At 41.7% G+C, this 21,329-nt stretch overlaps 1 protein-coding gene across 1 annotated transcript; it reads right to left on the minus strand.

Annotated features, from left to right (window-relative positions):
- Positions 1 to 7,954: 7,954 nt before the first annotated feature.
- Positions 7,955 to 12,444, minus strand: LOC307008038 (uncharacterized protein; the record flags this gene model as incomplete). Its single annotated transcript, XM_079630592.1, has 6 exons — positions 7,955 to 8,167; positions 8,271 to 8,538; positions 9,280 to 9,390; positions 9,527 to 9,618; positions 11,651 to 11,696; positions 11,906 to 12,444. The coding sequence occupies 6 exons, from the start codon at positions 12,442 to 12,444 to the stop codon at positions 7,955 to 7,957; spliced, it is 1,269 nt and encodes a 422-aa protein (XP_079486718.1).
- Positions 12,445 to 21,329: the final 8,885 nt, after the last annotated feature.

The raw sequence follows: 21,329 nt of genomic DNA on the forward strand, positions 1-21,329 counted from the left end.
ATGATATATTCATAAAATACATTTCACAAATGCAAAACACAATTCGTAGATATACAACTGTGTGCAAAAACCTTTGAGTGTTTAAAATATACGAGTTTATCCCTGAATGCGGATGTGCAATCGTCATTCACGTGTGAATCGCCTCGGATGTGTGTGTGTGTGTTTTTGAGACTTTCCTGGCAGAGCTCTTGACCCACGCGGGTCTATCGTACTCTTTAGCCAATCAGATGCGAGCTTACCATTCAACCAATCATATATGGAATCCCCTGAGAGTGCATTCGAGGAGCACGGTTCTGCGCACCATTTGCGCAATACGGATTAATTAGAACGGAAATGAAGCCTCAATGAAGCTTTCAATCAAGCATGGCGAACGAAGAAAGGGATGCACGGGTAAGTGAAGTAAAATATTTTTGGACAATAGTGTATTGTGACTGAAAGCATAATGAGGACAGTATTGATAATGAAGCATGCAATTTGCTGAGTTTAACTAAGCACATTGTTTAGCTTAATTAGGGGAATATACTTTTTTCCATTGGTCATGCATGTGATATGTCGGGATACCACGTTACATTCAGAAATCACAGAGTGAATTATAAATGATTAGATATTGTAACGGGTTCACCAGTGATCATATAAAACAGACCAAAACCTGTCAGAGTATAGCATTATACTGTATTCCTGTCATTATGTTAGTCTGGTCCAGGGATGCTTTTCGATTCTGTGTGCATTCTGCTAAAGTAGTTTTGCACATGTTCGGATGAAGTCACAATAATGACAGAAGCTTTCTTTGCCAAAAATGTTTAAAGTAATCCAAGCATAATGTATGTCTCTTAACTGACTACAGCCAATAAAATATATTATAACGCATAGAATTGTTGATTTAACATTTACTCATGCAAGGTTCTTGAATTCAATTTTTTGTTTGACAGGCATTATCATCAGAAGTGGAATCAGCTGCAAGGGCTCTTATTGATGTGTTAGCCAGGGGCCTGGCTCCATCTTCAGCAAGTGGCACCGGTACATTAAGGAGTGTTAATACACCAACAAGAGAAAATGTGCAATTGAGTGGGGCAAGTTCCATTATTCCTTTGCCCACTGTGCCAGCACCAGAAAATAGGGTGAGGCAGGCATTAAAAAGGTAATTTTATGTATTTGGCATTATTAAAATAAAAATAAATAAAACTAATGGTCAATTTAAATGTATATATATAAGAGAAATAACCTTTCTTCAAAAATGTGTGTGTCTCTTTGTCACTCTGACCGTAGGCAGTTTCCAAGTATGTTTAGGACTGAAAATGACCAGCCTAGGAGCAAAAAACGTTTCTCTTTGGCCAAACCTGTCAATGTGAAAAAGACAGATTTCCAAATATATGTGCTCTCCGAACCAACCATGTTTACTCCAAAAGGAGATGAAGACTTAGAACTTGTACATGCTGGGCTTGGGAAAAGGCTGTTAAGTGTTCCAGACACCTTAAAACACTGTGAGGTAATTGCAAACATAAACAAAACACGAGTAATTATGAAGTAATTATGCAAGTCATTTTTTATTCCCTTGACTTGAATGATGAATGTGGTGTTGTTTGCTTGTTTAAGATTGTCACTCTGCTTGAGGAAGAATTTCCTAAATTAAAAAATCTTCAGGGGGGCTGGATGTTTTACAAATCTACAGGTATTTATAATTTGCATGTCAAATATACATAAAACATAGATGCATTGATAATCAAAGGTCTTTACTGCTGCTGTAGATAATAAAGTTATTAAGTACTTACTGATTTTATTGTAAAAAGGGAATCAGAGTGAAAATCAGAAATGACTATGTGCGTGACATCATTAACCAACGTTGAACGACCAGTTTGGAAACAGTCGTGACTCGTGACTAGCTTAGTTGAGTTCTTCAATGATGAATTGTACTTTGGTAGTTAGTGAGAGTTTGATCCTCTGATTTTACTGTAAGGTGGTGGTGGGCGGCGTAAGCTGACTTTAATTCCCACTGACTGTGATGGATACTCAACTCGGCTCCTGAAGTCAGTGTCAAATAACGGAAAGAATGTCCTGTTTGTAGTTCCACTACAAGAGCAGCTTTCCATTGAACCATTACCATTTGAATCTGTGGAGTTTGCAAAGATGCCACTGTCAAACTGTATGAAATGTGGAAGGAAAATACCACTGCCGTTGTTGCCCTTACACATTGAAGAGTGCAAGACAACTGAGTCTGTAGGTTCTACTTGTATTGTTTTTTACTTTTATTATATGCTAAACGCATAATGCTTACTTAATTTTTCCAGTTATTGGAGCTGTTTTACATTTTTTTTAGGAGTCTGTAAATCATGTGACTGTGCTTGATGATGATGATGATATTGGAAATGTTATTGGAGCCATTGATCAGCCAAGCCCACTTCAAACAGATTTAGAACGATCTTCCCAGGTATTTGATCAAAATTAATTTTGTGACGAATACAGAAATGTATTTTTGCTTTGAAAAATATACACCCAAGAATCTGTGGTTCCTTGCAAACTGATCTGTTATTACTGAGGTTATTCTGAAGTTCGATGAGACTGTGATGTAACTTTTAATACCTTCAACATAATTGTGTCTAAGGTAGCAAATATGTAGTATTCATCAAATGTATAAGAATTACTTATTTAGCTAGCAAATTTTGTTACTTGTACCTGAAAGAAATGTGAGTAACTTATGTAATTTGTACATTTGTTATTTTTACAGATCTGTCCCATTTGCCAGATTTCTTTCCCAAATGATGTCTTGCCTTATCATGCAAGCATGTGTGGTGAAGGGTAAAGTTATGCTACAATAGAATGACATTTGATCTTTAGACCCTTACTTGCCTCAAATAATTAGACCACCCAAAGTTGATATTTCGCTTCTAAGTTCCTGAACTTCTTTCCATCTCAGCTGTTGGTGAATTTTGTTCACAGAGAAAACCGAAGACCGGAACCAAAATTTCCAACAGTCACATTTAAAAAACAAACTATTACCGGTATTCCTTATTAGTCTTTTTACTCAAAGTCTTCTGAAGAGAAATGGCAGTTGTTAAAATCTATAAGTAAAATATTTTTAACTATAAAATGTGTTTCTGGGCAAAGAGGTGAATGATCCATATTGTTAAAGACATTGTGTGTTAAAGAACAACAGAACAGAAGATGAACAACAAAAGTCAACAACATGCTGAGATGGAATGTAGGTGAAAAAGATTTTAAAAATGTATAATATTTGGGTGAACTAATCTTTTTTCATCCCATACCAGACATTTTTAGCTATAAAGACTATATTTTTTTCTATGTATAATGGATGCTTCTTTTTCTTCATTCATTGTGCAAGAATTTCTGAACTGGTTGGATAAACACAATTAAAAAGTTGTATGTGCCATGCCTATTTTAGAGAGAGGACTTTCAGTGGCAGTGATTCTCCAAGCACTTCAACAAGAGAAGAACTGCCAGGACCCTCAACTTCACAGTCATCCACATCAATATCAGCAGGTTATGCCCCACACATTCTGCTTGGTAAGCACTGTTGTACTGCTATGAAACAAGTGCATCTATATGTAAAAATATAAACCATAGTTGTGGCTTTTGTTTTTAGCCCTAGATTTGTTGTACAAAACTATATTTGTAAAATCTTTACAATCTGGCAAATGGGGCAGATCTGTAAAAATAACAAATGTACAAACAGGGAGGAATTTCAGTGGCAGTGATTCTCCAAGCACTTCAACAAGAGAAGAACTGCCAGGACCCTCAACTTCACAGTCATCCACATCAATATCAGCAGGTTATGCCCCACACATTCTGCTTGGATAGCACTGTTGTACTGCTATGAAACAAGTGCATCTATATGTAAAAATATTAACTCTAGTTGTGGCTTTTGTTTTGCAAATCTTTGTTGCATAACTTGTGAAATTCTTTTTCAGCATGGAAATACGAAACTGACCCTCAGAAAGCATCTCGAATGTTCTGTGCTGAATTGCTTTCCCAAAGTTCGGACTGTCCATCTATGTCACTACAGATCAACCAATTTGATACTGTGGATGAGCAGGACAGTACACTGATTTCATTTTATAAAATGAACTGTGCTAAATGGTCAGCTCCGTTGAAATGTAGATTGACAGGTATTACACACTGTAATTATTGAAACACTGTTTGAAGTAACCATTGTTTGTACAATTTGTGAAATTTACTTGAGATTGCCATTTATTTATTTTATATTTCTTTATTTTTAGGAGATGCAGCTGTTGGCAAAGGAGTCAATCGTCATATCTTGTCAATGATTATGCAAAAACTGAAGACTGGCTTCTCTTTACATTTGGGTATGTAATCCAGTTGCAATTCTATTCCATACACACATTAATTTAGTCAAAAGTTTGGAGACATTACAAAGAAGTCTCTTCTGCTCACCAAGGCTGCATTTATTTAATCCAAAATGCAGTTAAAACAGGGTAATTGTGAAATCATTACAATTTTGATGAATTTATTTTGTTTAAAAGCATTTCAGTGTGAGAAAAGGGCCATTTGGGCCACACCTTCACAGACAGAATTTTTTTGTATCAAGTAGCTACAATGATAATGCAGCGATTAATGGATTTTAGATCATCTTTTAATGGCGTCATCGAGGTAACGACTGTCACCTCCTATGTTACTTAAATGTTTTATTTTGAAGCACATCAGAGGGAAATAAAACCATGAAAGCAACTGAAACTTCAAACTGCTCATTATCTTTTTTTCTTTTTTTTCAGTCCAGTGGTGGAAAATAGCTTTTATGTGTGTGCTATATTCAATTTAATTCAGTAAAAATGAGTGCCTAATGCAGAGACTGTTTTGTCTTTCTTAACCTGTGAAGAGACGACTCAACGCCGACGATATGTTATGCCCTTAATTAATACATGATTAACTAAGTGTATTTTTTTCTATGTATATTTCTGAAATGCACTTTCTGTAAAGCTGCTTTGAAACAATATGTATTGTGAAAAGCGCTATACAAATAAATTTGAATTGAATTGAATTAAAGATGATTCATGCTAAGGTTCATGTTTTTCTTAAGGTTCTACTACCACAACCCTTTTTGAGGGGGAAAAAAACCACCGTGTCCCCTCTGCATCTGCTGTGCTACGTGACAGCAACCTTTTCCAAATGGCTGGTCGAATGATAGGGCATTCTTTTGTGCATGGAGGTCCTTGTCTTTCTGGACTGAGCTTACCATTGGTAATCCTTCTAACTGGAGGTAGTTCAGACAGTGCGGCTTCAGCTCTTACGCTGCAGGATTGCCCTGATTTAGACCACCGGGAAACCATTAGTTTGGTGAGTACTTGCACTTTATTAAAATTTTGTATAAACATGTCAATTAATCATTTGAAAGCATTTTCAATTTGTGGTGTTCTTGCAGCTCAAGAAAACCGAACTCACTGAACAAGAAAGTGCAAGATTAACTGATCTTTGCCTTTTCTGGGATCTCCCTGTTCCGTCGTCTTCTAATCAAGACTGGCTGTTTCAACAGCTGTTGTCACATGCCGTAAGTCTTGATATTTTGTTTTAAAATGATATTATGTTATTACACCTGTTATATGGCAGGAGTTATAAAAAAAAATTCAGTCTCTATTTAAACAAAACCTAGCAGCATGCTGAAAATAAACCTTTTATGTTTTAGTACAACATATAGGTAGGTACTAAAACATTCTAGTAACACCCTAGCAACCACTTAGAATATGAGCAATGGCCTAGCAACTCCCATGCAATACCATAAAACCTATCTATCTGTCTATGTACCTTTCTTTTTGCTTTGATCACAGGAATAAATTACACTTTACTATATATTCACAGAGAAAACAGCTGTTTTACATTGTAATAATATTTCACATTATTACATATTTTTTTAATCAAATAAATGCAGCCTTGTTGAGCAAAAGAGACTTAAAAATCGTAATGATCCAAACTGTGTATGTCAGTGTCAATCTACTAAATTAAGTTGCCTAAGCTCACTGTTTCTGGGAAAAAAAATTATGAAATGGAAATCAATATTAAACTGTCTTTGTACATTTTGTTTTCAGGTACTTGGACGTGTTAAAAGCCAGATTAAAGATCTGAGAAAAGGTCTCAAAGAAACTGGTATCTGGCCTCTACTATCCCAAAGACTTGACAGTCACCAAGTAGTTTTTCCAAGGGAGTCAGTAATGGACATTACAGCACAAGTTAGTATGCTTGTATTTGGAAAAGTACTAAAGAAAAAATATTACGTATAACAGATTATATCATATATCATCATCATAGATTAAACAATAAATGATTGTCATTTATAGAGCAGTCATTGAAATGATAAACGTACACAGTTAAAGGAATCATGAATTGCTAATTAAAATGTGCATTTATCTTTTGACATATAGGAGGTTGTTATAGTATAAAAATATTTTAAGTACTTTGCATTCAAAACTTCATCGTAATCTTATTAAATCCCCACTACTACTCATTGCCTACTTTCTTGGATTTGTGACAACAAATAGTTGGTCACATTAGTAAAAGAATGAATCCACAGACATTTGCAAATAGCTGGTTAGAACACATACGCCTCATTAAATCCCCCCCAAAACTGTTTCAAAACAAGGTAGAAAACCAGAATAAAGAAATGCCCATGTATTTCTACTTTCTGACCGGTTTAGGAATACTTTATTTGAACTAACATTTATAAGTGGACCATGATGAAGATGATCAAATAGATTTAAAAAAATGAATGATTCATGACCCCATTAACATTCATTTTCAAACCCTTATAGACAGTCCTTCAGAAAATTGCATGGCCCAAGCCTGTGGATGATGATGATGAGGACAATGATGACACCATTGCTGTTGAAATAATGAGCATCATCACAAGCTACATGCGACGATTTATTGAAGAAGGTATGGTTTTATGTATGTTACTTGACTATTTGTGCGGTTTAAAACCATTTACGTGAAGCAATTAAATGTATATCTCTTTTATTAACTCTTTCATAGCATCCCCAAACATGCTGAGTGACCTAATGAAGTTCTGGGTGGGATGGGAGGTGCCAGAAGAGAACCTGGTTTTGGAAGTGGTGACTGCCAAATTCCCTGTTGCTCACACGTGTTTCAACACGTTGCGCCTTCCCTGTCACTATCAGAGCTACACCACATTCAAAATGGATATGGTAATGTGCCTACAATCTGTGAATAGTGGATTTGGTCTCATTTAACTATAAGAGATAACAGGGGGCAGTGGGTTTAGTAATGTTCTTAAATTAGAAAAGGATTTAGGCTAATTTGAGAGTAAAAGACAAGAGGCAAAATGTTACAATCTTTTACAGTGTTTTATCAAGTCGGTATACTCTTGAATGTCTTTTAACACAGTAAAAACGGTGTTAGAAAGCTAACCCTATGTCAAAGGAATAGTTCACTGAAATGTAAACTGTAGGATTTTTGTTTTGTTTTTAGATTAACCTAAAATAATTTCATGCAGCATACCGTTTTAATGTTTGGCCTAAATATAATAAAGTTGATTAATAATAAAATATAATAAATTTGATATGTACATAAATATAAACAGACCCCGTTTAGATTCCCACTGACTTTAAATTGATCTTTTTTTTGGCATAAAATTTGCAGTTGAAAACTTGAGTAATACTTGTTGGTATATACATACTGCATACATTTAAAAAATAAGACAGTGTACCGATTTTGAATCTTGAAAACATGTTTAATACCTGTTAGTATATTCACACACGTTCATGTAAAAAAAAATGTAAAGGATACCAATGTTGATTTTTTTTTTTTTAAATGGTACCTGTTGATACTCTAGTGTGTGTACAAAAATAAAGAATTGTATTTGTTACCAATAAATGTTGTACAGTGGGTAAATATGAAAAATGAAAGCTCCACACATACAGATTAAACTGGGTGTAGAACAAGGCAAGAAAGCGTAAATGGAATTTGGCATGGACTAACTTTCAGTTAATCTCTCAACATACTGGACAGTGCTAAGATAGAGGTCAACTCCATAAGACTCTGAATGTTGCATGGGGTTGATGGTTTCTTTAAGTTGTGCTATTTCATCGTCTGTCAAAGAAATGTCAAGCACAGGAACATGCACCCCAAGGTTTGGGTCCTCCGAGTATCCACTATCCTCCCATTCAATGTTTGGCATGGTGTCATTCTGAAGAAAACAAATTTCATAGATAATTTTACTTTGTTTAAATATTTTACTTGGTTTTACACATTTAATATTTGCCTTTATTTTACTTGGATGCCAAATTTACCTCTGGATCCATAATTGGATTTTGGAACTGGCCCACTTGCCACAACTGAATGGGTGTTAGATTGTGTTCTGTTCTTATGGGATGGTTGTCCCACCCCTCAGAAAAGACATCCAAGCTGGCCTGGATGCGGGGCAGGAACACATAATGACAGCTGAATAAATGGCAGGAGTTGCTGATATCCAGCAGGTGACTGTCCTCCAATGTGTGAAGAATGTTGTGGTAGATCCTTGTTACCCCTACGAATACATCACGCCAGAGACGCTCTATTCTGTATTTTTTTTTAAAGAAGAAAGATAGTATTTAGCCTAAGTACAACCAGCATTGATTTAGCACACCATATGACTAAACTTTATTTACCTCATGAAAAAAGCTGAAAAGTGTGGATCAATTATGTTCTAAAATAAACCAAGTTCATGAGAGTTTGTGTGAACAACATTTACATCTGCTCCTGATCTAAAGTAAATGGTGAGACATCAGTATTTGATGTCCTTTGTCCAACTGTCACTTATCAGTTATTGGACACTTTCACTCATGGATTTAAATAATCATGGCTTCATGTGAATAGTGAATTTATACATTGGCAAATACAAACTACGGATTTCTAATGCTGCATCCAGCATGGAGCATCTACAACATAAAAACACTAACACTTGCAACTTATGGTGAACCCATACAGTAGGGGGGAAAAGCGAGAATGGTATGTCCAAATTCATAGCATTCACAAAGAGTTTAAATTCACCCAGATTACCTACTATTTCTGCTGAGGTGTACATTTAATCAACACTTCACTAACCCATGAGGCTATGGGAGAAGATTTTTTTTAAGGGGCAGTAAAGCAACGCCACTGACGCCATAGCACACATAATGTGGTATGTTCAAATTCCATTTATGCTACACACATTTGTACAATATAGCACATTTTTAATGGTCATGAAGAATTCACTCAAAATAAGTACAATCAGGATGCACCTTTAAAGCTGTCAGAGCACCAACATAAAAATGAATTTACCTCTGATTATGCACACTTTTACCGGCGATGAAGCTGTTGTCATCAGTGCCACGAACTGTAAACATTAGTTCTGCAATTCCCACATTTTCACCACCATGATCTCCTCTTACTCTGCAACAAAAACATCACACATTTTGATGGATTTCAAACAATTAACTTAAGCAGATTATCCAGAAAAGTACAAAAGCATGTGATAAAAATAATAGATAGAAAAAAAATATTTTGCATCTTAATATTACTATAATACCTCTGTGGAAACCCATGCACATTCACCGCCTCTCTGAAAAAGGCCAAATGGGTGTCTGAGCGGTTGTTGTCTGAAATCTTTAGGTACATAATCTGTAGAAGAATATATTTAAACATATACAGCTGAAGATATACAGTAGTAGAGAGAGAGATGTTTGTGTAACAACAGATGACAGTACAAATAAAAACAGCTGCAAGCAATGATTATCAGGGGTCAAGTTCTTTATGACCTTTATCGCTTCTATGCTGTTTGGGTCTGGCCATCCTGAAATGTATGGCTGACACCAGAACACATCCATGAAGGTGAATTCACAAACACACACAGGGATGAAAGGGTTAAACTATAATACTTAATGCACACCAAGCATACTTTATTATAGATATAAATATTTTAAATAAATTATATCTGAAATGTACTTTATAATACCATTTTTAGTTTTAACATTATTCATAACATGGAATAATTGTAAAACATTATACCTCAGTACAAATGAAGTGGTAAACTCTGACAAAATGTAATTTTACATGTTATAATAGTAATTGTATTATGTCTAAGTATGAATCTAAAAAAAAAAGAAAGAAAAAAAAATACTAGTAAGTAGTGATGCCAATTTCAAAGCACTGCTTCATGAAGCTTCAAAGCCTTTACAAATCTTTTGTTCCGAATCAATTGATTTCAGAGTTCCAGAATCACGTGATTTCAGTAAACGAGCTTCATTACGTCATAACTCCGAAACACTTCGACATTTCTATGGTTCACCGCTGGGGGCGATGATCTCTGTCAACCCATGAATCATGAGGAGTCACTGAGAACCAATGAACAAGTGTCTGTGGGTTTAACCCTATGGTTTTACCTGATCTCTGATCAGTTTTATACATTTGTAGACAATTTAATTAGACCTTCGTATAATTAAAATGAATAATGGTAGTTAGAGTCTTATGGCCTGTTTAGCTGAGCCATTCATAGAACAAACAAAACAAACCCTGACAATTGATAATCTTATAAGATGATTAGATAATTCCAACTGAAAGATTTGACTTTCAATAAAAAAAATTGCAATAGATTTGTAAAAGGTGTTTTTATGCATGTTTGGCCCGGGTTTTTGTTGCATTTACACTGTTTTGACCACTAGGGGTCACCATGGAGATGGGTGTCGGATCTTTTCGAAGCCTCGACACAATATGGCACATTTGCTTCAAATGTTTCACGAAGCCTCGATCTGCCCACCCCTACTAGTAAGTGAGCCAATCTGCTGCCATCTACTGGTTTTAATTGTAATGTCACCAACCATACGGTTCTATGGGCTGCCATGGAATCAAGTGTGGAAGAGAAGAAAAAACACATACAGGCTTCACACCTTCGCTGAATGGCTCTTAATAATAATAATAATAATAATAATAATAATTAGTGTTTCAGTGCCTTTACCCCTGTACAGATAAAATGTTGTCAAATGATTCTGGTTCACATACGCGGAAGCGACAATTTTCTGTAATATGAATTTTTAAGGCCAGACAAATTACAAAAGTAATTTGGTGAGGTCAATTTGTAAAGAAAGACAATAACACACCTGCGCACATATTCAAACGTTCATATAGACTAAACACGTAATACGCATGTGCACGCTGTCAGCGTTTTAACAGATTCGCGTTTTTTAAGTTTAGGCTATATGGAGATGATACCATTTTTAAAAATGTTCCACTGCTTGCACCTTGGAATTTAATTCATGGTTTGCGTTCTCGAGCCACCAGGCACTGTTTTGTGCAAATGAGCAGCTGGATCGCATTAAAGGTGCGGTGTGTGACTTTTAGCGGCATCTAGTGGTGACGCTTGCGAATTGCAAACAGTTAATCACTCATTGCCTTTCCCTCTATTTTCAAACTCGAATGAGAAGCTACGGTGGCCGACGTAGGCGTCTTTTTCTGCTGCTTCTCATTCAAGATAGTGATGAAACGCGCTCTGTGTTCGCTGTCCAGAAGTGAACCAATCAAAACTAACTTTATCTGGACAATAACTTTATTCTAGAGCTTCTGTAAAGACTAAATCTTTGTACTGTAATCTCATATTATCACTGTAAAGCTGCTTTGAAACTATATTGTTAAAAGCGTTATATAAATAAAGTCTTACCTTTCTTGAATAACCATCTATTCCACCGAAGATTACCATGTTGTACCTGATAAAAATTAAAAACACATAAAAATACATGGCCTGTGGTTATATCAGAAGTGTCAAGTTTTCACTTGAATTTCATACAGGCCAGTTGTCAGATGGCAAACAAAATAGATGGTTGAGAAACAGGACATTAAAAATCAGAGCATTAATGATGAGTATTTAGTTGTGTTATTTTAGAAATGTTAATTAATACTAAGCTTGCAGACATACCTGATGAGTTTATGGTTGGTGTCTATGTGCACCAGGTACTTGGGGTAAGGAACACTATATACTCTCCGAGCAATACACCTCAAGTTGGTCATCCTTGAGAGAACACCAACACTGTCCACACGATGCATGGATGCACACACCCTATCCCACTGTACACGGTGCCCTTGTGCCAGTAGAGCCCCTCGAACCATGCGATATCCTGCATCTGGCATGGAGTTCTTAACCTCTGTGACAAGGGCATCAAGCTCTTCATCTGTACATGTGCTGTACAAAGCTCTCACAGATAAGTGGTTTTCATTCATCCTCCTGAACAGTGTTGCACGAGACACACCAAGTAAATTTGCAATAGACTGGGTTGGAAGCCCGAGTTCTATTAGATGGGTAAGATAGGTTGAAGAAATTGAAATTCGTGGACGTCCACGTCCAAGTCCTGGTTCCAGCTCCATTGTTACAGATGCCTCCTCCAATGCCTCCATATCCCTCAGACGCTGTATAAGGTTGCTTAGATTTGTAAGAGCTATCATGACATCCTCTGACATATGTACTATTTCAGCCAGGGCACTAATAAATACTAGTTCCTGTCTGCAAATAAACTGTAGGTAGTCAACGTTCAGTGGCTGTCTCTCCAAGACATGAACTAAACGATCATGAAGTCGTTGAAGAATATACTGCTTTAGAGATTCCTAAATTATAACAAAACAAAAAAATGCATTTCAATGTAAGACAATAGATTTACGATGTTTCTAAATATCAGATGTTGTTTATCTTGATCGAACTACATTGTTTCAACATAGTGGTTAACATGTAACTTAACTATAGGCTAAGTTACATGTTTTTAAATGTATTTGTTACTGAAAAAACGTTCACACTGACCTAACAAACATCCATTTATAAATCAGATTATTTAGAATGGTAATTTCACAACACTTAAATGTTGCTTTAGTCTTTACACGTCTTTCTTTTTACTATCTTGATTGCAGTTTAATTTATAATTAGCGTTACTGTAACTGTCTTGTTGCAGCCGTCTAGTTTTTTTTTTTACTTTTAACTTAGGTTTTCTGACTAGAAAACTGTAACATTCTTGATTGAATGTGTAAACGATAAACCTTGTATACTCAGACTTTTATTAAATAAACTAAACTCTTACCCGTTCTTCGTTCGCCATGCTTGATTGAAAGCTTCATTGAGGCTTCATTTCCGTTCTAATTAATCCGTATTGCGCAAATGGTGCGCAGAACCGTGCTCCTCGAATGCACTCTCAGGGGATTCCATATATGATTGGTTGAATGGTAAGCTCGCATCTGATTGGCTAAAGAGTACGATAGACCCGCGTGGGTCAAGAGCTCTGCCAGGAAAGTCTCAAAAACACACACACACACATCCGAGGCGATTCACACGTGAATGACGATTGCACATCCGCATTCAGGGATAAACTCGTATATTTTAAACACTCAAAGGTTTTTGCACACAGTTGTATATCTACGAATTGTGTTTTGCATTTGTGAAATGTATTTTATGAATATATCATTTTATTTTGCGCATGTGAATTGGTTTTTGTGGAAAAAAAATGTTTTCACGCACGTGAATTTTTTTTGTGTGTATGTGAATTAGGTTTCATGCATGTGAAATTGTCTACGCGTGTGTGAATCAGGTTTTCTGCGTGAATTATTAATGAGACTTTTCTGTCTCCATAGAATGGTGTCGCGGGCGCGAAAAGGGCGAGGGGGATGGGATGGCGCTGAATGAAATCTCGCGAGATCCATGGGATGGCGCTGAATGAAATCTCGCGAGATCCATCCTGCAAAAGTTTTTTTATTATTTTTTTATCTGTCACCGTGTCTGTACCTGTAGGTCTTTTTGTAACTGTTTAAATTATATTCTGAGTAAAAGTGTGCATACTTTTGACTGCACCACTGTGACAGTATCTGCAGGGTATTGGTCCTTTTAATTGGCAGAAAATTGGTTAAAATGGCAATTTTGTTGGCATTTGTATAGATAAAAGTAATTTCAAAGGTGCATATGTGTGTACTATCTGTAAAAAAAAAAAAAACTTTGGGTTTGACTGTTTGCACTTCCTCTGTAAACTGATCCACAAGTGTAGCCCATTTTCAACCAATGCACTCATTTCCCATTAGTGAACCACCTAGGCCCCACAAAGGGAGCCCAACTGGGTTTGCCCATGTTGGACTTACTCAGTTGACCCAAGTGGGCCCCAGATAAGAAGCCCATTTTGAGCCCATGCCCACTCTGTACCCCTGTCGCCCATTTGTAACCCATATGGGCCCCACATGGGTGTGTTGGCTGGGGTAGCTTCAGTCCTGCGCGTTAGCTTCTGGCTAACCTCCATCAGCGAGTCCTGCCCTGTCTTGCTCACAATTCACAACCGATTCCACCTTTAACGACACGACTTCACTGCACCCCGTCTCTGCCCCGCAGTCATGTCCGTGGTGACGTTATTAGGTTAAGCCAACTGCTAATAGTAATATTATGACGCTAACGTTAGCTACATGGCAGCTAAACGAGGTAGCAAACATCACGATATAACGCCAAAATATGAACTCACCATAAAAACCTCACAATTCACAACCAACTCCACTTTTAACGACACGACTTCACTGCACCCCGTCTCTGCCCCGCTGTCATGTCCGTGGTGACATGTTATTAGGTTAAGCCAACTGCTAATAGTAATATTATGTCGCTAACGTTAGCTACATGGCAGCCAAAAGAGGTAGCAAAAATCACGATATACTGTAACGCCAAAATAAACTCACAATGAAAACCATGCCTAGCTTACCTGTTGCATGCAGAGGTCGGTATTTGTAAAATACCACTCTTCTTCTGTCTTCTTCTGTCTTCAATCTTCTATCGTTTAAGTCTTCTTCTTCTACTTCTTCTTCTTGTGCAATATCCGCGGTTCTCTTACGTAGAGTTCTCTCGTACTGCGTCGAAGAACGCTACGGGAAAGATATTTCTTTGTCGAGATTGAAGCCAAAAATTAATCCTTAATTTTGTAATATTGTAAAACGCTTTTCTGAAGCATACAACCTAGGCGGAGCAATACAGCTCACCCATTGGCTGCTCTGCCAGAAAAGCACAGCCTATGCGAGGCCAGGACGCTGACCAATGAGGACGCTTCGCGCCCTTCTGCGTCACCTCCCGCCCAAACAGGCGTGGCCTAGGCCTATAAATACGAGCATAGCTGTCTAACACGCCGATTTTCTTAAATTCACGAAGCTGCACGCATCGTTGGATTGGATTCGAGCCACCACAGCCGTTTGGATACAAGCACCTCAGCAGGACGCGCCTCTTACCTGAAGCCGCTGGTCATCGCCGCCTTCAGCCGCCGTTCCCTGCTGCGCTTCTCCGGCGTGGAATATCCTTTACATTATGTGTGTGTGTTTTGTGTGTGTGTTCGCCGTCGCGTCACACAGTTTTTCCACACTAAAAGAGCCGAGCGTCTTTTTCAAGATGTCTCGCACCTCCTGTGGCTCGTGTAGAGCCCCGCTCAGCGACAGGGACCACGTGCTGTGTTTCCTGCCTGTGAGTATCACGCAGCTTCAGCTCTCGTCGATGGCGGCTGCCATCGCTGTAATTTGATGCCTACGGTGACTCTGCGGACTCGCCTGGCGTTCATTTACTGAAGCTGCACCCTTTTCCGCCCGCTGTAGTGCCGCGCCGTGAAAAGCGCCGTGCTCAGCGGAGCCCGGAACCTCCCTTCACCACGAGGTGCTCGCCGCTGCTGCCGCTAGCTCCTCCGCCCGCTTCGCTGGACTCTCTGACCGACGGACAAGGGCCGCTGTGTGCCGCCGCGTCCGTCATGGATGAGGAAGATGAAGCCGTGTCTGTGAAGGACGACTGCTGTTCTCTCCTCGCTTCGGGTAGCGAGGGATGGGCGAGCTCCGAGGATCTCCCCTCCCCCGCCGCTCGTGAGCGTCGACGGAGAAAGACCAGCATCGATGCGCTTACCGGCTGGATGGCTGCTTTTCTGCAGAGGAACGTACGTTACCGTCCTCACGACCCGCGCCTTTTTCTTCCTGAATTCACGAAGAAATCGCGGAGTCCCGGAAAGCCCCGTTTTCAGCCAGGATGCGCATTTCTGCTTCGAGGAAAGCTACAGTGTTAAAATCCCGCCGCGGCCGGATTTCACTAAAATGTCTCGCTCGCACAGTCCCAACATTCGCGACCGTGCCAGTGTATTTTGCAGTCACCAAATCGGCATCAATGCCCGTTTGCCTGCGCACAGACGCCGTTTTCACGACGCCCCAGGTAAATCTGAAAATGTATTTTCTGGTGTACCGGCCACGGCCGATGGTGTAATGTGTGTATCCGTAATGCCCACGACTCAGTGCCCATTCATACACACAAGCACAGCCCTGCACAATACAGGGCTTGCACATATAAAATCGACTCCTGTCGGTTGTGCTTCACATGTAAGTTAGTGAACGTGCCCGCTTTTCAGTGCCCACAATCACTACACACTGCATGTCCCGTGGTTTCTGTAAAAACGAAACGAATGTACGGTCAGTCGGTTCTGATAGACAGTACTCTCTGTGCTACACGGTGTCCCGGCCATGGCCGATGATGTAATGTGTGTAACTGTATGCCCACGACCCAGTGCCCATCTGTACACACAAGCACAGCCCCGCACAATACAGGGCTTGCACACATAAATCGACTCATTTCGATTGTGCATTATATGTAGTGAGCGTGCCCGTTTTCAAGCGCCCACAATCACTACAAGCTACATGTCACACGGTTTCTATGAAACGAAACCTATGCACGGTCAGTCAGTTCTAATAGACAGTACTTCCCAGTGCTATAAATGTACCCGCGTTCACGCACCCACATTTATTCTCAAACATGCCGAGCCGTACGGGGCTCGCACCGCGCGCTCCCTCTTTCAGCTGAGAGAGCTGAGAGCGCGCGCGGGCTGCCCGCTCGACTAAGCGCGCCCCCGCATCACGCTGCAATGGCGCCCATGTTACAGCACACGACTGCTCTCGTGTCGCCGCCATTTCGCGACCAGAGCCCGGTTTTTCAACCCGTGCAAGCACAGCCCTGAACAACACAGGGTCTGCACACATAAAATCGGCTCATGCCGATTGTGTTTTACATGTAGTGAGCGTGACCCACTGCCAAGTGCCCACAACCACTACACACTGCACGTTCCGCGGGTTTCTGTAAAAACGAAACTAACGAACGGTCAGTCAGTACACAAAAACAGTGTTCCCGGTGTTATAAATGTGCCCGCCACCAAGCGCCCACGTTTATTCACAAACATCACGAGCCCTACGGGACTCGTCCCGCGCGCTCTCTCTCGACACAGAGAGCTGAGCGCGCGCGGGATGCATACTGTGTTAAACATGCCCCCCGCCTCACACGCCACGGCGTCCATGTCACAGCACACGGTTGCTCTCGTGTCGCCGCCATTTCGCGACCAGGGCCCAGATTACATTCAACCCCTAGTCACACGTGCAGATGCATGGGAATGACTTCCCGGGGTCTCAGAATGGGTGCTAGAGACTATAAAAAGAGGCTATTCGCTACAGTTTCATCGACGCCCTCCCCGTTTCACGGAGAAAGTCGAAACTACGGTGAAAACAGAAGTAGCACATCTACTTCGAGCCGAAATAGCGAAGCTATTGAGCAAAGGGGCCATAGAGCCTTTATCTCAAGCTCAGAGCGAAGGGGGTCTGTACAGCAGATATTTTCTGGAACCGAAAAAAGACGGGGGTCTCAGACCCATTTTAGATCTCAGGCATCTGAACAAAGCGCTGACAAAGCGAAAGTTCAGAATGCTCACGACCAGAGCTATCCTCGCGCAGATTCGCCGAGGAGACTGGTTTATGGCAATAGATCTGAAAGACGCGTATTTTCATACAAATTGCGTCACGTCACAGGCGATTTTTGAGATTCGCCTTCGGGGGCCAGGCATATCAGTACACAGTCCTGCCATTCGGCCTGTCTCTAGCACCTCGTACATTTACAGTGTGCATGGACGCGGCGCTGGCACCCCTGAGACTCCGCGGCATTCGAATTCTGAATTATTTGGACGATTGGCTGATTCTAGCTCAATCACCTTCAGAACGCATCCGCCACAAGACCCTAATTCTCGATCACCTCGAGTGCTTAGGTCTGAGAGTCAATTGGGAGAAAAGTTCACTGTTTCCCAGTCAAAGGATCTCCTTTTTAGGACTGGATCTGAACTCACTGTCTATGACAGCACAGCTGTCATCACAGCGCAGGCAAAATACCCTGCAATGGCGAAATCCTTCCTCAGCGGCCACATAGTGCCACTCAGGAGATTTCAGAAAATGCTGGGCCTCATGGCCTCAGCCTCAACAGTGCTGCAGTTGGGCCTGCTGCGCATGCGCCCACTACAGTTCTGGTTGAGAGCGCGCGTACCGCGCCGAGCATGGTTACACGGTCGTTATCGCCTCAAGGTCACTCAGGAATGCATTTCAGCCCTGACACCATGGAGAGCGTCAGACTGGTACCGGTCAGGTGTAAGCCTGGGGACTTCCTCGAGCCTGAAGGTGGTGTCCACGGACGCGTCCACCTCAGGCTGGGGAGCACTGCTCGACGGCAGTCCGCTCTTTGGCCAGTGGTCAGAGCGAGCCGAACTACCGCACATAAACTGCCTGGAAATGATGGCAGTGGACTTTGCGCTGAGGCGCTTCTGTCCCCGGATATAAGGACACCACGTCCTGGTCCGCTCGGACAACATGTCGGTAGTAGCCTACATAAACCGCCAGGGTGGCGTGAGATCCCGGAACCTATTCAGGTTAGCGGAACGCATACTGGTGTGGGCCCAGCACAACCTGCGCTCGTTAAGAGCAATGCACGTGCCAGGTCACTTGAACGTAGGCCCGGACAGACTCTCACGGAACAACGTTCCTACGGGAGAGTGGTCCCTACACACACAGACAGTGCGTCTGCTGTGGAAAACGTTCGGCAGAGCGGAAATAGACCTGTTTGCAAACCAGGAAAACGCTCATTGCCCAGAATTCTTTTCGAAGAGCGCGAACGCGCTGGCCAGAGTCTGGCCCCGCCGCCCGCTCTATGCTTTTCCTCCTGTCTCACTCCTGCCTCAAGTGCTGGAGCGTATCAAGGAGAGCGGATGCTCAGTACTGCTAGTTGCTCCATTCTGGACGAATCAGACCTGGTTCCCAGCTTTGATGCGACTGAAAAGTACTGCCCCGTGGCCGATTCCAGTGAGGAGAGACCTCCTCTCACAGGCCAAGGGCTCGATTCTGCATCCTCACCCCGAGCTTTGGTCCCTACACGTATGGGCCATAAACGGGTACCCGCTAACCTCCCAAGAGGAGCGTTAGACACGATCGAACAAGCTAGGGCTCCGTCTACTAGACGGCTCTACGCTTCCAAATGGTCGGTGTTCTCTGGATGGTGTTCAGATCAAGGTCTGTCACCACTTCAGTGTGGAGAACCGGAGATTCTCTCCTTCTTGCAAGAGCTATTGGATAAGGGAAGAACCCCATCCACGCTCAAAGTCTATGTGGCTGCCATATCAGCGTTCGTTAATCCAACGCTTGGCCGTTCACTAGGCAGGAACGACCTGGTGGTCCGCTTCCTGAGAGACGCCAGGAGGTTAAACCCTCCAAGGCCTCCTTCAGTCCCCGTTTGGGACCTTTCTACAGTGTTGAACGCTATGAAAGGGGCCCCTTTCGAGCCTATTCACTCAGTTGACATGAAACACCTGTCTCTCAAGACCGTGTTTCTTTTGGCTCTCGCTTCAGTGAAGCGTGTGGGAGACTTGCAAGCGCTCTCAGTGAGAGCTTCTTGTATGGAGTTCGGGCCAAAACGACTCTATAGTCGTATTGAAACCGAAGCATGGGTACGTGCCTAAGTCCCTCAACACACCGTTCAGGGCTCAGGTCATCTCCCTGTCGGCCATGCCGGCCTCAGAGGACGGAAATAGCTCCCTTTGCCCGGTCAGGGCATTAAGAGCTTACGTGTCCCGCTCCGCTGTTTTTCGACAGACGGAGCAGCTCTTTGTTTCGTTCAGCGGGCGCTCCAAGGAGCCGCAACGAAACAGAGTCTATCTCGATGGGTAGTGGACGCCATTGCGCTAGCCTACGCATCTAGAGGCTTGGAATGCCCTTTGGGCATCAGAGCACATTCCACGAGAGGCATGGCCTCTTCATGGGCTTGGTATAGCGGAATCTCGTTACATGATATCTGTATGGCGGCAGGCTGGGCCTCCCCGTCTACATTTATTAGGTTCTGTAACCTAGAGGTTCCTGCGTTGCAGGCTAAACTGCTCTCGGTCTAGAAGACTATGTATAAGTGTTCCTGCCCCGCGCTGCGGCCCAGGTCACTTCAATGGTAATATGTACAAGTGCTCCTGCCCCGCGCTGCGGCCCAGGTCACTTCAATGCCTAATATGTATAGGTGTTCCTGCCCCGCGCTGCGGCCCAGGTCACTTCAATGTTTAAGCATCACTCACTGACAATGTGTCCCATGAGCATGCTATTACCCTTCATATATATCTATATTTACATATATATGCTATTATGCCTTAAGAGGCACTACTATAAGGGATGATGCTATTTAGCCGCTCTCCCTATACTTCTTGGGGTAGGCGCTTGTATACCAGGGCGCGCGCGCCCTTAGGTGTCTGTGTCGATCCAAGAACACGCACGGCGGTTTGCATAGGGTTCCCGTAGCGTTCTTCGACGCAGTACGAGAGAACTCTACGTAAGAGAACGTACTCGGTTACTAACGTAACCTCGGTTCTCTCTAGGAGAGGGAACGAGTACTGCGTCTCATGCCGTGCGTGTCCACGCTGCGTCGCTTCATTGACGAAAATCGGCGTGTTAGACAGCTATGCTCGTATTTATAGGCCTAGGCCACGCCTGTTTGGGCGGGAGGTGACGCAGAAGGGCGCGAAGCGTCCTCATTGGTCAGCGTCCTGGCCTCGCATAGGCTGTGCTTTTCTGGCAGAGCAGCCAATGGGTGAGCTGTATTGCTCCGCCTAGGTTGTATGCTTCAGAAAAGCGTTTTACAATATTACAAAATTAAGGATTAATTTTTGGCTTCAATCTCGACAAAGAAATATCTTTCCCGTAGCGTTCTTCGACGCAGTACTCGTTCCCTCTCCTAGAGAGAACCGAGGTTACGTTAGTAACCGAGTACGTTTTCCTTACATTCGCGGCTGATTGTACAGTGCAGTAATTTCATTGGCCAAAGGTTTCAGATTCCCGCGGTGTGTATTCGATTTCGCGGGAAGTGTATATCCTGACTTCCGGTACAAAAAGGCTCGACGATACACACCTTCACACACTTACCCACTTTTTGCTACCTTACGGGCCACTTTTTAGAGATGGAAAAAAAAGCAATGGTAGGATCAGGGGAGGCTGCTGAGCCTATTTTAATTGAAATCGAAGTGGGGTCCACCATTTTG

Source organism: Phoxinus phoxinus, assembly GCF_949152265.1.
Source record: "Phoxinus phoxinus genome assembly, chromosome: 12".
NCBI classification, from domain to species: Eukaryota; Metazoa; Chordata; class Actinopteri; order Cypriniformes; family Leuciscidae; genus Phoxinus; species Phoxinus phoxinus.